The sequence below is a fragment of the Apaloderma vittatum genome, unplaced genomic scaffold, assembly GCF_000703405.1.
Source record: "Apaloderma vittatum isolate BGI_N311 unplaced genomic scaffold, ASM70340v1 scaffold30612, whole genome shotgun sequence".
In the NCBI taxonomy this organism is placed as follows: domain Eukaryota; kingdom Metazoa; phylum Chordata; class Aves; order Trogoniformes; family Trogonidae; genus Apaloderma; species Apaloderma vittatum.
The window spans coordinates 1,911-17,295 of NW_009704677.1; the positions used below are offsets into that span (position 1 = coordinate 1,911).

At 50.5% G+C, this 15,385-nt stretch overlaps 1 protein-coding gene across 1 annotated transcript in view; it reads left to right on the top strand.

Moving 5' to 3' along the window:
* PCDH19 (protocadherin 19) overlaps nt 1-15,385 on the top strand; it is a gene marked incomplete at both ends in the record, with an annotated part of 51,454 nt that overhangs the window by 1,904 nt on the left and 34,165 nt on the right. Inside the window, 1 exon segment of the mRNA XM_009865134.1 lies at nt 2,602-2,929. Coding sequence (XP_009863436.1) covers nt 2,602-2,929 — 328 coding nt within the window.

A 15,385-nucleotide genomic window follows, 5' to 3' on the forward strand; every position in this document is an offset into this window, starting at 1 on the left:
TGTGCACCCGATGCGGCTCCTCGCCATGGCTCAGCCGTGGGCCGACCGGATAAAATAGTGGCAAAACCCACCCCATTCCCCCCTTTCCTGCCCCCAGCACCTCCACGAGCTGCTCCGGCACCCCGCGTGGCTGGTTTGGGCATGAGCGATGGGGCGAGGGGGAGGATTTTTGCAGCGCTGTGTTGTTTTTGCCCTGGCTGGCTGGATGCTCCCGGGTCCGAAATGCCGGAGGGGAGGTCAGCTCGGCGCCCGGAGCCGCTGAAAGGCTGATCGGGGAAATCCAGTCCCCCTGAATATGTAACAGCCCGGCGATTATTGTCTCTCTTTTACTATTCTCTGTGTTACACAAGTTAGGAGACAAATGCTAACCACACATGAATATCAATCAGATGCCATAAAAGAGCAGCTGCAATGCCTCATAAATGGTTTAATCCTGTTACTAGTGAAATAGCCATGACTTCTCCATTCCTTCGGCACCGAGTCGTTTCAGAGGGGAAGGGATGGAAATTAATTTTGCTCTACCTTGGAAACGCACGCTCGCCCCCGGCAATTTGCGGCGCAGGGGGATGTGCGGTCTTTAAAGTTTTATTTACGCAGAAATAATGCTGGGGAGCCCGGGTTTTATACCCCGTTTTCACAGCGCGAAGTGCGTTTATAAACCTTTTTGTTTGATGGGGGAAAAATCATCTGCAAATAAAGGTCGGGCTGTGCTGTATTATGGGATGTCTAGCTTCAAGTGAAAGCTCATATACCAGATTTCTTGCCAGCTTGGCCCATTAAATGAGAATGGGACCTGAATGGATAAAAATCACATTGTGGTGGTGCCCCTAACAGCTTCACACATATGTGTAAGCCCTGGGTGTACTGTGACGGCTTAGGGATTAATGAAGTGCAGTTTAATTAAATAATTGGTCAATAGAGAAAGGACAGCAAAATGAATGCCTGCAGGAAATAATGGGGCTCTCGCATTGCCAAACTTAAACATTTAGGTAAACAAAACAATTAAAGCTTCATCAGGCATTGTTAGACGAGTCAGCAGCGTATAGATTGTTGGCACAACAGAAATCCCTGCCTTCCCCTGATTTATTTGCACGCTCGGAGGGATGCACAGGCTGTTATCGGTGTGCATCTGAGCAGAAGTCAGCTGCGGAGGCAGAGAAGCACCAGGTAGGCTCAGCAGCGGCCGTGACCCTCTCCCCGCGCTGGGTACGTGTCTTTGGGCTTTGCAGTGCCTCGTTTCAGAGGTTGTTTGTGGCAGCTGCTGGACAGTCTTTGTAAAATGTGTCAATTTACGAGGCACATAAGGTTATGTGAGAGCTGTTCGACTTGGTGGCATTTTCACACTCAGGCAATTAGCTTTCTGGAACAAGAATATTTGTCCAATATTTGCCTTTCTAGATAAACTGTATTATTTATTCATCCCATTATTTCTGTTGCAGCTATTGGATCTTTTTTCTTTCTTTCTTTTTTTTTTCCAATGCTGTTATCATAAAAAGAAGCGGAGCAAAGTCCTGACTTCCAAATGTGTATGTCTGACTGTGGGTAGCATCTGATGTGCCGCTTCCCTGGGAAATACCGAGCTGCCCAGCACCGTGCACGTACAAATTCATCTGTGGGGCACTGGCTGGGGCTGTGTTGCTCCCTATAGAAAGAGGACCCACAGTCACTCTGAGCCGAGCATACCTAGTTAATTCAAGGTGTAGTCGTGTTTGTCATTTTTTGCTCGGGTGGTGTTTTTTGGTAACTTTTTTCCTCCGGTGTTTTGCAGAAGGCGAACACGGCACTTACATCAGTTGATTCTTTTGGCAGGTGGGAAGCGAAGAGGGAAAGAAAGACAAGAGGAAAACAAGCTTGCAGGAAAAAAAAAACAAAAAAGGGTCAAAAAGGATCATTTCTCTTTGCAAAACACAGTTGTTGTTCTCAGGTTTCTAGAAGGCAAGAGCATTTCCCAGCAGAAGGGGATATGCGTGTCGGGGGGTGAGGGAGGAATAGGATGCGGCTGGGGAAAAGATTTTGAGTTATCAGGTATTATGGAGGGATAGTCAAAACACCAGCAATTTGGATAAAGCATTAATAAACAAACAGCCTTTGGAGTGTGAGAGAATAGAGCTTGCCAGCTAGGACTGCTTCTGGGTCTGCTTTATTTACTGCTACGGAAAATGAACTGAGAAAAAAAAAAGCTGCTCTTCATTTTGGATTTTCATTATGGGGACCAAATTAAATCACTTTTAAAATCCTTATTATGCATGGAAATGAATGCAGGTACCCTTTTCAGTTCATGGATTTTAACATCTCCATTTTTCTCTTCTGCAGGCTGGACTTTACTCCTAGTAACTAAATGTCAGCAATTACAAACACTAGAAAAAAAACCACAGAGGCATTCTTCCTTCCCATTATTTTTCATATTCAACCTGAAAGCGTTATACATATGAAAATAAGCTAAAGACCGTGTCGTGCCACCAGACCCAAAACATGACGTAATGTGCATGACTAAGAAGCCTACATGGAAATGGGGGCCAAGCCCTCCGGGTTTCTGCCTGTGTATTTAGCGGGGCAGGGTTCGGGATGCTCTCAGCTATTCATTTTCATTCTTTCCCCCAGAATCGCAGAATACTCCTACGGGCATCAAAAGAAATCAAGCAAGAAGAAGAAAATCAGCAAGAACGATATCCGACTGGTACCGCGGGACGTGGAAGAGACGGATAAAATGAACGTTGTGAGCTGCTCCTCTCTCACTTCATCCCTCAACTACTTCGACTACCACCAGCAGACCCTGCCGCTGGGCTGCCGCCGCTCCGAGAGCACCTTCCTCAACGTGGAGAGCCAGAACAACAGGAACGCCGGCTCCAACCACATTTACCATCACACCTTTACGGGGCAGAGCCCCCAGCAGCCCGACCTCATCATCAACGGGATGCCGCTGCCGGAGGTGAGTGCGGCAGGCAGCCCGCGCCCCTGGGGCATTGCTGACGGGTTTGCATGAGGACCGTGCCCCTGGGGGTATCGCTGGTGGGTTTGCATGTGTGCCCCGGTGGCGTGGATGTGTTGGTGTAAGCGCTGCTGAAATGACTTGTTGAAATAAACAGATGGAGGAGGTTTCCATGTGTTAGGCACCCCAGGGCGAGGGAGTGATAGAGGATGGGCAGGGGGGAGGTGGGCACCCACCTTGCGGGTTCTGGCGCAGCCTGGAGACATGGCTGGGGATGCATGTTTCACCCTGAGACGCTGCAGTGACCCTCAGAAATACCCAGATGAGAATGCCAGCACGGGCTGGCCAGGCCAAGCTATCCCTGTGCTGCCAGGAGGCTGGAGGTGGCTGCTTTCCAAGTGGATTTTGAGCGTGGTGATGCTCAAGGGAGAGGACGCTTGTTGCCTTTGCTGGAGTTTTTTAAAAGCTTGTCAAAAGTGGAGTTGATGGCTGTGGCTCTGGCGGTGGTGGATTGTGCTGGGGGTGACTGCCTGCACACGTATCCCGGTGCCACCCTCCGTCCCAGTGCCACCCACCATCCCGGTGCCATCCGGTCGCCGTGCAGGATGAGCGCCTGCCGGCCGGCATGGGAGAGATACACAATGTCTGCCGAAGGCACGGAAAGGGGCCCCTGTGATCCACGCCATCCTCATCAGGTTCTTCTAATTCATCGGCTTTCCTGTACATCACAGGCATCATTTAATGTTGCTTGTTTGTCTCTCTTTGAATTATTGTTTGGTATTAAGCAAAACAATCAAAGGTTTGTCATGTTTCCGGCTTTGAACAGAATAACAAAGCTGAAAAAGCAGCTGAAATATTTATGGCTTGCTCTGTTTCGCGTTCAGTGTGCTGGTGTAAATGCAAAATGATGCTGCTGGAGACAGTGGAGCTGCTTCAGATTTATACTTGCGCGAGGGAGAGCAGAGCCCGGTCTTCTGCGAGAGCCTGCAGGGATGCTGGAGAGGGCTGGTGCCGGCGGGCCTGATCCTGCAGCGTTTGTATTGGCAAAACGCTTGTTGAATCCTGGTGTTTAGCCTCCCCTAAGGCTACAGAACCAGCTCCTGAGAGGTCACGTCCTAGTGTTGGCCCAGTTTTGGGATGCTCTCAGCCCAAATACCAGTGACTCAAAGCAGAGACACAGCCTTTAGTGACCTGGTGGTGGGAAGGGGTTTGTCAGGGTCTCCATAACAGATGGTGGGTGCTTAGGCTTCTTCTGCTCGGGCTGTGTTTTGAGGCTCTTCCGCCCTCACGCATGCGGGCTCCTCGCTGTACAGTGTTGCCTTTTCCACGTTACCTGCTGAGATGCTGCGAGGAGGCGACTTCTGCAGGGGTGCAGCTGCGGGGCAGGGATCCTGCCTGTATTTGGAGGGGATGCGGGAATGACCAGTGCCGATCCAGAGATTAAAGCTCTGTTTGACTTCCGCTGTTGGTGTGAAAGCTGTGATAGTTTCTTAGTAATAACTGAACAGAAATGACCTGGAGATAAGCACTCTTGTGTTTTACTTGCGTGTAGCCAGCCATAGAGCTGAGTGGGCTCTGCTCCTCCTAAATGCCCCAGCGAGGAGAGGCAGACACTTTACATCCGAGTCTGGGTGGGAGCACTTTGGGATAAGCCTATCTCTGGTCAAATAAGGCAGAAAAGCTGCTACCGAAGCTGCCTGCTCCTTGTACTGTGCGCCCGCGGGCTGGGAATGGGAAACACCACCCTTCATCTGTGGATGCTCAGATTTGCCCGTGCTCTTTGTGGAGTTCCAGCTGGAGCTCAGGGTGCCCAGCTGCCTGGAGGATGCATCCCAAGGCTGTGGTGACCATTGCTGTTGGGGTGCTGGCAGTCTTTGAGGAATTCCTGCCTTCCTAGAGCAGGGTCCTTTTGAGAGGGGTCTTGAGCTTGTCTCTGACTGGTGCCTTGCTACGGGCACTGAGCAGCAGAGCACCCTGTCAGCCTGTGATTCACTGCCACAGACAAAATTCAGTCGCAAAATCCAGTTGGTTAGCCTGGGGGCTGGTGGGATTTGCTCCACCAAGACCCCCATCGCCTTGTGCACACTCCTGTGAGGGAGCTGGAACGCTCATTTCTTCTCCCCGTGGCTCCAGCTCAGCCCATTTGCCCATCACTTGTGCAGTTGGGATGTACTGCCGAGAGCTGGTACCTCGCCTGGAGACAGGAATTTGTCTCTTGTCACGAGTGCCATGGAACATCAGCTCTAAAACGTGTCCCCAGCAGCCCCGCGAGCAGGCAGGAGGGCGGCTGACGGCTCTTCAGCCCTGCGAGGGGAGCAGCAGCTCTCGGTGGGTGCTCTCAGGGAGATCAACGTGTCTGCCCAATCCCTGGGGATGCATTTAGAGGAAAGGGCAGGGCCAGGGCACGGGGAGGAGAAATCCCAACTGGAAGCTGCTTGGAATTTTGGTTTAGGGTGGGAACTTCTACGGTTTTGGGCAGAAAGTCCCAGTGTTACGCTTCCAGCTGTTGCAAGAGAAGTTGTCTTGTGGGCGGTGTGAGTTGTACTGGCTTCTAAAAATCCAGGTGTCCCCTGAGGGTGAGGAGGTTCAGTGGTGACTAGAGCGACGGAGTTATGGAAACTTCATAAATGATGCTTCCACGAAGGAGCATCACAGCCTTGTACCCACCGTAGCCCGTCGCTGCCTTCGCAGGCATTGCGGTGTGATGATACGCGCATGAAGTGTGCTGTAGGTACACCTCCAGGTGATGATGACTGCATAAACACAGTTCCTGCCCAGGGTTTCCAGAGCCAAACCGTTCCCCTCAGTGCATCCAGCGGGACTTTGTCTGGACTAGTTTGAATCGCTGTCGGCGTTTCCCCCGGGAGCCTTTACGAGGTGTCAGCATCGGGGAGGTATCGTTGTTGCTCCACCTCGGAGTGACTTTTCCTGATGGGAAGGCGAAACATCAGTTGATAAAAGATAAAATACGGAGGTAAGCGTGTCGCTGGCGGTGTCACTTAGCATATGGTGGTTGTGGCTGGGAGTAAACGATTGCCTTGGCAGACAGGCACTGTCCCAGCAGTGCTGGGTTTACAGAGTAGCTGGTCTTTAATGTGAGGCTCATTTACTTTAACAGTCAGGAACCTTGAAATAAAAGTCCCCGAGGATGGTTTGTTTGTGGAGCTTCAGGAAATGTTTTCTCCCATGCTGCAGCAGTGGTACGCGCGGTGGCAGGTCTCGGGGCGGGTGGTGCCGGTGGTAATTGAGTTTGTCGGTGCTCCCCGCCTTTCCCTGCTGATCCAGAAAGCATTAAACGGTGGCTGCAACCCTGCGTTTGAGGATGAAAAGAAATAGTTTGAGAGCACCCTTGAAAAAGCTTTTCCCTTTGGGTGGGGGCCAGCTTGGCTGCTGGTTCTAGTTGTGCCAGGGCAGCCGAGCTGCCAAGAGAGCATCGGGAGGTGGTGGGGGACGTCCCAGGGGGGCTCTGGCCCTGCTGGAACTTGGTGGTCCCTTGGGTGCTGCGATGTTACTTGGGAACCCCCGCCCGTGGCTTTTTAGCATCCTTGTGGCTGTGGGCAATGATGGCAAAGAGTGTTTGCGAGCTGCTCGGGTGATCGTGGCTTGGCCCCCGTTAGTGTTTTGACTTGTTTTTGCAGGAGGGAGAGTGGGACATGCTGCAGCTGGAAGGGCATTGCTGGTCAGAGGCTTTGCTGCTGCCGAGGGTTTTTTTAATTTTGTTTTGTTTTTCTTGTTTGTTTGTTTGTTTGGTTGTTTTTTTCTTGATTTTTTTTTTTTGTTTTTTTTTTAAAAAAGAGGTAGGATTCTCTGTTTAAACCAGAAGGGCTTGTTTTCGGGCTTTGCATGTGTTTTACTGGATGTTGTACCAGGAGATTAAAGATCAAAATTAATAGGAGCCATTAGACATCTTCCTTGATAAAAATGCACGTTGCACTGGGGTGATGTGGAAAATGGACTGAATGCTGATCCTTTTAGGATCCCTGGGACACGACTTGCATGTCGAGCAGCCACCCTTGGGTAACACTTACACGCCTGGATTTTGACTTTGGGATTTTAAAGGAAAACCCCGTGTGCGTAACGGCTGTGTCTGTGTTCCGGAGATGGTTTTACATCCAAAACCTGCGCCACGTTGGGAAACGGCGCTAGAGCATCGTGCGCCGCCCCAGGATGGGGCACATCCCCCGGGCGACAGCAGGGCGCGGCCGCGGTGGTGGCCTGTCCCCAGCAGGACTCAGCATGGCAGGAGTGAGGAGGGATGAGAGGTTGGACATCCGAAGGGGGAGGTTCAGCACTGGGTCTGGGGGTCTGGAATGGTTCCGTTGTGGCAGCGGTAGGGAAGGGAGGCAGCAGTGCTGCTGTTACACCATGGGCAGGGTCCAAACCAGGCCTGATCTTGCTCTGGTGCTGCTTTGGTAGGTCCCGCTGGAGAAGGTCAAGGTGGAGCAGCCACTGATGGAGCAGGACTTGAGTCCTCCGGGGACCCGCGTGGCTCCCGGTTCCAGGGGGGCCGTGGCGATCCGCCGCCTCCTGATCTGGTGGCCACCATCAGTAAGATGGGGAATTACTGGTTTTAGTGGTAATCCTGGTCTAATCCCCCAACCTTGATACACTCCCGCGTAATCCGCACTCACGCTGATGTCGCTCGGGCTCCTCGTGGCAGCGGGGATTATTTGAGCGAGCAACAGGTGTGGGATAAGGTCCTGTGGGTTTCAGATATGGGTTTTGCTACCTGGAAAGCATTCTCCTCGCTGTAGGAAATGGTTTTTCTAAGCACAATAGAGCAATTTTCGTTTCAGGCGGCACCGGCAGTTTTTTTGCTCTGGGTATCTGGCGGTGTTAACTAAAGCACATTTCTACAACACACAAAGATTTTTGTTTTGTAAGAAATGGAATCAGCGTGGCTGTTCCTCTTTCTCTGTCATTTCTCTACTTGTCAATTCTTTCTTCCCCTCCAGCTTATCCTCCTCTTCTCCGCTAGCCTTAAAAAGCCCCCAAAGTGTCTGTTATAATCACATTTTGTGTGTTACAACCAGAATGAATGTACTCACTTTAGTATGCTGGGTTTGGGGAAATCAGTTTCTGTCTGGTATAACAGACAATTTGTTATAAACCATGCCATTTAGAAGTGGAGGGCCTTGCTTTAGTGTAACGCAGGGGAAACGTCATGATACATAATTGGAAGGGATTTGGCTTGCTTCTGTGTAATACTGTGTATAGAGCAAGGGGAAAAAAAAATAAAAAAGGAGATAATTTCCTACTCGGAGAAAGTTTGCAGCGCTGAGACATGCCAGGCTGCTGAAATAAGGCTTATTTTCAGCGGAGATAATAATTAAAGCGTTATCAGCGGCGGTGTTTGACTAGTCGGAAGGCTGACTTCGCAGCCAGCCTTGCCAGTCTCGTTTTCTCCTTGGGAGGTCACTGTAACTCAGCACTTTTTTTGATGCCTGCGATGGGTAGAGCGCGGGGCTGCGTTTCGGGGGCCGCACATCCCCGCCCGCTGCAGCTCCCCGAGGCCCAGCACCCACAGGGTGGGAACCCCAAACCTTGCTGGGTGCTCTCCTTATCGCCCTGAACGCACCCCGATGTCGCAAGTCCCAGCACATCCCTCGGCTCAGCTGCTCCCAAAGCGTTTTGGGTGTCGCTGAGCGTTGCCCGACCTCTCCAAGCGTTGACGTGGAAATCGGCAGCTTTTGATTCCGTTCTGAGGGTCAGCCTAACCAAATGACACCTGTCCTTGTGTAACCGCGCCGAGCTCTCCCTTCGCAAAAAAATTCATTTGAATGCTTTGCAACGGAGACAAACACGCTGGCTCCCGCTCCGGGTTAACCGCCTCTCCTCCCGACCACCACGGTCCCCGCGCTGTGTCTTAGGCAAGCCTTTAGTTCAGCGCGCTCTGGCTTTTCGTAGAATCATTTTCATTTTAAAAGACATTTAAGGTCCATCGAGTCCAACTGTAAACATAACACGAAGCCACGTGTGGTTTGTTTGGGTGGCACAGGGCTGTGACCCCGTGATGGCACCTCTTGGGGTTTTCCAAGGGTTTTCCAGCACACAGTGGGGTGGGACCAAGTCTCCGTCGAGGAGTTAGGGTGGATGCGTGGTGTGATGGCAGTAGATAATCGGTATTTAACAGTCAAATCCCTCTTCTCTGATGGTAAGACCCGCAACGCTCAACATGGATATGATTATATCATTATATATTGCCTACTGTATATTATATGTTATCTGTTATATACTATACACTACCTGACATACATGATATATTTATAAGCATATAAAAATGCATATAGAATTACTACTTATTGTAGCTAATTATGTAAATAAGTATTTAATATATCATATAACCATGCAAGTATCTCATTTGGTTTTATGCTACGGGATTGGGTTTTATGGTTCACTTTTACTGTAAGTAGAGAGGCTCATCTTGTTTTCCTTTAAGTAAACTTGAATTTCTGATGCATAACTCTCACTTGTTGAGTCTATAAAAAAAGCTCCTGCAACTATTCATGGCAGATGAGAATTTTCACTTAAATTAGGAAAGATTTATAGTAAGTTTTTTTTTTTTTAATTACATCAAAAGGGTGGACTTGCATGCTACCTATGGCCTTTCCTATAGTAGTTTCTGACTGAACTCCTGTTGCACTGAGCGATTTGAACTCTGTGGTTTCTCCCTGTCATTTGCTTTGCATAAAGCACACGCTGCATGCACGTTAAGACGCTGTTAAGGCCAGGCTCACGTAGCCTTTGAATAACCTTCCGCCCATCTGCTCGGCTTCCCAAAAGAGCCGTATTTTCCAGCTGCCATCTCCCGAGGTCCCTCCTGAGGGCTCTGAGCTGGAGGAGCTCCTCAGCCAGGTGCCCGCCCAGCTCCTTGGGCTCCTGCCCTCGCTGGAGGTGCCCAGCTCGGGTCCATCAGTGGGCAAGGGCTGAGCCCTGCCTGCCCTTTGTGCCCTCCCCGCTCCTGGGGACCTCTCCACTTGCTCCCTCCGACAGCGGCTCCCCCTCTCCTGTGAGGGCTTGGATGGGGCACCCCCGGCTCTGCCCGCTCCCCCTTCCCTGCCGGGCTGCCTGCAGGGCTGGGCACGGCCTCACTTCAATAAATGATTAGATATTGTTCCCAGTAGAGGCTACAGTTGAGTTCCAATCATTTTCTGTTAATTAAAATACAGGATGGTCTTATTTGTAGCATAAATAGTTGTAATCTGTGTACTTATAAGTGTAATTATAATTTAAATTAGAGCATGCTCTGAATTGCCGATGGACGGGGTGCTCTGCAGGCAGCACAGGGCTGTGCTGCGGGTTTTCTCCTGGGGTCCCCCGTGGTCCCGGTCCTCACCGTCCCCAGGAGAGCATCTCCCAGGGCTTGGCAAAGGGACGCTGAGGCTGTTGACGGCTCCCAGGTTTGTCATTGCTCTTGGGACAGAGACATCCATTGGAGGATTTGCCAAGGAGGAGACTGTGGCATCATTGCTTCAGTGTCTCCCTCTAGTTTCTAGTCTAAATCTGGAGAGAAGTGATAGCTTCTTGTCAGCTAGATGAGTGATTAGGATGTAGCCTCCAAGAGAGTCTCCATTTAACGGGGAATTACAATGAGTTCTCCTTGGGCTGGCGAAGGCTTGAGCGTGGCGGATGCTGCGGTGGGTGGATGTGAGCTGCAGGTATCGCACTTGGCAAACCCGCCGGTGGAAACACGGGGCGCACGGCGGGTAACCCCGGCCACTCCTCCTCCCTGCAGCCATTTCTCAGAAACGCGTCTGTCTGTGGGTGTCGGAGCTGTGCCAACGTGATCCTCGTCATGACACCCAGTTGGCCACCGGAGATCTGGACGTGACTCCTTTCATGGTTCTCATGGGGATCTGGAGCTTGTCGGATTAGACTGTCTTTTGTAATGGCAGGTGTATGCCACAGGGCAGGTTTTAAAATTCCCGTATTGGTGGATTGCATTAACCCATCCTAAGTCAGGTATGTAAAATTCCATTAAGCGAAAACCCTCTGGCATTTTCTCACCCGTGCTCGAGCTCTGCAGGCTATGCTAATGCAGCGCGTTTGCTCATCTATTAGGAGGATGATGGCTTTAAAATAATAACATTTATCTTTGGCAGCGGACCTACAGTAGTGCACGCCGAGTACAATTTTGTGAAAGGCTCTGCAGATGTTGCCTCATTCAATCTGGGTCAAAAAGAGTGCTTAGAATCATAAAGGTTAGAAAGAGATCAAATAATTCAGTGGTTTTATTGCTGAATAATGTACTTGGAAAATATCATTCACCGTTATTAGACTAAGTGAGTACAGAAAACACAGGACTCAATAGTAATTTCTCAATATTGGCTGATTTTACTGGTTTTATAATGTAGCTAAATTCCCTGTTATTGATTCTAACATTGATTATCGATCTGGAAATCTAAATGTCTGTGCTGGTGGGAGCACATGGGAGTTGAAGCATCAGGGAATTAGGCTTCTGCCCCTCCCTGCAGCACCTGGCAGCGGGCAGCGTGCCCGCAGGGCAGAGCCTTGCTTCTTTTGGGAAGCTATCAGGATTTTGGGAGCTGTCTTCACAACCGGAGGTGAAAAAAACAGGAAAACACCCACTTCATGTGCATTCTTTTCCATGCCTGCGAGCTTACGTAAACTTGGTCGTGCAAACCCAGCTGGGCTGGGACGCCGGCACCGGGATGGGGGCTCAGTGCCTGCGCCTGCGACTCCCGTCACCTGCTCCCTCCTGGACTTTTCATATTCAGATTCACATCTGGATGCTCTGGCAGGGACCCAGCGTCAGTGACATTTAGTAATCAAATCCAGCACGGCTGTTGGCTTCGAAACGGCAGCCGAACCTGCCTGCCTGCCTGGTGAAAGGCATTTCCAGACGCTTGCAAGTGGTTCCTCTGCTTTCTTGTTTGCCCCTCACTGGGGCTGCCCACCCTGTCTCTGTGGAAATACCGTGCTTGGGCCGAGATCCTTCCCTGTACCTCGATTCATTGCAGGCTTTGGGTCAGGGAGACACCAAAGCCTTGATCCCATGCGGACTCTGCACCCCGCGTCGAGCCCGCCGGCCAGAGCTGGCAGCATCGCTGGGGCTCTCTCGGTCGCACCGTGGATTCCTTTGTTCGGAAAGAAAAAAGGTGAATTTTGGAATACGTTCATCTCTTGTTCTCCACACTTCGTTGTTGTCAGCATTAATATGCCATTAACACATGCTCATTACGAGGAGAATGATTATACCCTGCAGAATATGGGGGAAACCTTCATTAGGCACTAACATATTGAACTGAGCTGCAAACTCCACTTGGGAAAACAGGGGAAGGTTCTGCTCGGCATTGGGTTTCCCTAATTTCTCCCTTGTTGGTCTGATAAAAGCACCTCGTCTTCCTGAACGTGCTTTCGGCCAGGGCTCCAGCTCGGCACTGAAATCCTCCTTGGGACCTCAAATCCATCTTCCCCCAGATTGAAGACATCCTCATCAGAGCTTGTTTTGGCACGCAGAGAGGACCCGAGTCCGTGTGCCCCCTCCAAGGGCTTACGCTGGCTTCTTCAGGCTTAACGAGACGAAATCTCCGCAGAGCTTGGGAGATGCTCCGGCAGCAGATTTGTTGAGAAAGGAGGCGTCATTTCTACATCCTTGCTTTTCACATTGTAACGACGTTTTAAGCGTTCATCTGGCCTTGCTGCCTCCAGTCTGAAGCCATAACCTGCCATGTGTGACAGGGCAATTGCTCGCCCCGGTAATGATTACAGCAGAGCCCGGCGTTGCTCCCGTGTTTGCTCGGCTTGTGGCAGCTCGAGGCATGTGCATGGTGCTCTCTTAAAGTCAATCAATAAGAATAATTGCAAGTTCAGGTGGGGGTGAGGGAGGAGAGTGCTGTAGCAGACAAATATTTGCAGATTAAGACCCTGTTTACATGCACATGCCTCTTGTGGTTGGTAACGAGGGATGGACAATAAGGACCATATGTGGCATTTAAGCAGAATTTATTCTAAATGGGGTGATTTCATGGATTTCCATGGAGCTGACAGCTGTCCTCTCTATTAAATGTGAGCGTGCTGCCTCTGTCCCTGCCCCGCTGCCCCATCTGCCCCGGGGTTTTGCAGGATTTTGCAGCGGTGGGACATTGCCGCTCCCTCCCCACTCACCTCTGTAAAGATGCAGCCAGAGAGAATCCCACGCGTGGGTTTTCACCTACAGACCTCAGCAAAGGGAAAAAAGGCATTTGGTGGGCCCGGATTTCCCATCGTGAAGGAAAGCACGTCAGGAGCCCAGGCTGATGCTGGGGGAGGCAGTGATGCCGGGCTGAGCGGTGCCAGGTCTGCGGGACAGTCAGCGCTCGCTGACCTGCTGGAGGCGCAGCTGGTCATGGGGAGACCCAAACGGCAGGTTGGAGGGTTTCTTCCTGCAGAGATGGAGACAGAGGGCTGGAGCTGCCCACCTCCGGCTCGCATTGCCTGACCCCCCTTTTGTTGTTGATCCTGAAACCTAATAGTGAAGAGGTAATGCCAAAACCACCGGTGACCCATTGAGTTATCTGTCACTGACAGGGCGGGAAATGAGGTGGCAAGGTGAGATACCGACATGCAACAGTTCAGGCTTGGAAGCTTTTTGGTGTCTACCAGTGCCTGCATTAGAAGCAGAGTACCAGCTCCTGGCTTGTGGGGGCTGGACGGACGGACACCCTGGCTGTCGAGGAGGCAGGTCTGTGGCCAGCCCAGCTTCACCCAACTTCTTCTTGGATGTTCCTCCTCCAGCCTTAACGCCTTCCCCCTCTCAGGCTGCCGTGCTGTCCGCAGGCGGAGCAGCCACCGGCTCCCAGCTAATCGCATCTCGCCACGTTGGGGATGTCGGTTTGCTGGATACTGCGTGACTCATGTAATCGCCGTGCGAAATGCATCATTCATAAACTGTTTGGTGCGACCTTTTGTACAGTAGCAATAATTATTATTATCACAGAAGCCCAGTAAACTAGACTAGTAATTATCAGGGATTTATTTGAATGGACAGCTAAGCTATTCTTGGCAAGTTAGTCAAAGCAGTTGTCATGACAGCCACACAAATATGTCTTTTGAATTGGGTTAATTAGAGTAATTAATAACTGTTGTTTTGCCCTTTTTAACAAGGTATTGCCTAGACACTATAAAAAAAATAGCAATTGTACCTAACAGAAATAGTCTTCTTCTAGCAGCAACCTTCGAATCGCAAAATCAGGGTAGTAAATACCCGTTGCGTTGTCATTTCATTAAGAAACGTGCTGTCCTGCTCCTTGCACAAAAACAGGGACTTCTACTGTCCGAGTTTTTCTGCTGAGCTTCCCTTGCTGTGCAGTGTTATCTAGAGGTTGGTCATCATTGTTATTGGTATTATTATTATTTATCTTGATGCCGTGCCCAGCTCCGTGCGTGCCCGCGTTCCCCCCCTCGGTGCCAGCAGCCTCCGCCAGCCGCAGGACTTAGAGCTAGTTTTAAAGTCGTGACCATAAATTATTGTTGTTCTGCTGGCACATCGTCATCATCCTTGCCAGGGTGCCTGGTGCCAAGGCGCCGAGTCCTCGCGCGGCAGAGCATCTGCTTCTTTCAGAAAAAGGGATTTTTGCTGAATAAATGGTTTTGGTTTTGTCGCAGCAGTTGCCGGTAGCGAATAATGGTGGTAACTAAAGCTCTTAGTAACCAAGTAGCACCAAAAAGCCTCAAAATGAAAGAAAGCTCTGTAGTCCCCATCCCAGGGAGCACCCCGGGCACCCCTGGCTGCCCTGTAGGGAGTTCGCAGCCCTCACGGGTGGTGGTGCCCGTCCCACGCCGTCTCCCCGAGGACTGCAAAGTTTGGTGCTGGTTATAAAAATTACCCCAAGATTAAAGACGCGATTGAGGAATATTACGTAAGTTTTGTAGAAAAATGACCTGAATAGATGAGTGAAGGCTCTGGCTGGTTCTCCAGCTGCACTGAGCCCTGTCTATTTATATCACCTCTGGGCTTTCGAAGCCCTCTTTTAACTAAAGCTTGTTTGATAACACATGTCTTTTTGTAAAGAAAAGAATAAAAAAAAATGAAGAAGGAAAGGGGGAAAAAAAACCCTATAGAAAAACACCTCGATGGAGAAGGTAGGGTTTTAATGAAGAAATATTTTATACCATTCTCCTACAACCTTAAGGCTAATAGCCTGGAACTGGTACTTTGGCTCTTTAAAAAGCCCAACAAGACAAGCCAATTACGGCCTCTGAAACATTTTTATTTTTAGTTCCTTGTAATAGCAATTCATCCTCGGCCATGGTACATTAACTGGAAGGAACGAGAAGTAGTAAGGTTTTGGCATCTTTGTAATAACCACGGGGCTGTGTTTACCAGGCTGTTCGTAACGCGGGGCGGCTGTTGGGCAGGGGGCAGTGGGCACGTGGCGATGGAGAGGGGCACCCCGTTAGCGCTGGAGCAGAGATCCCCGCACCTGGCGAGCGCTTTATGCCCATTTATTTCCC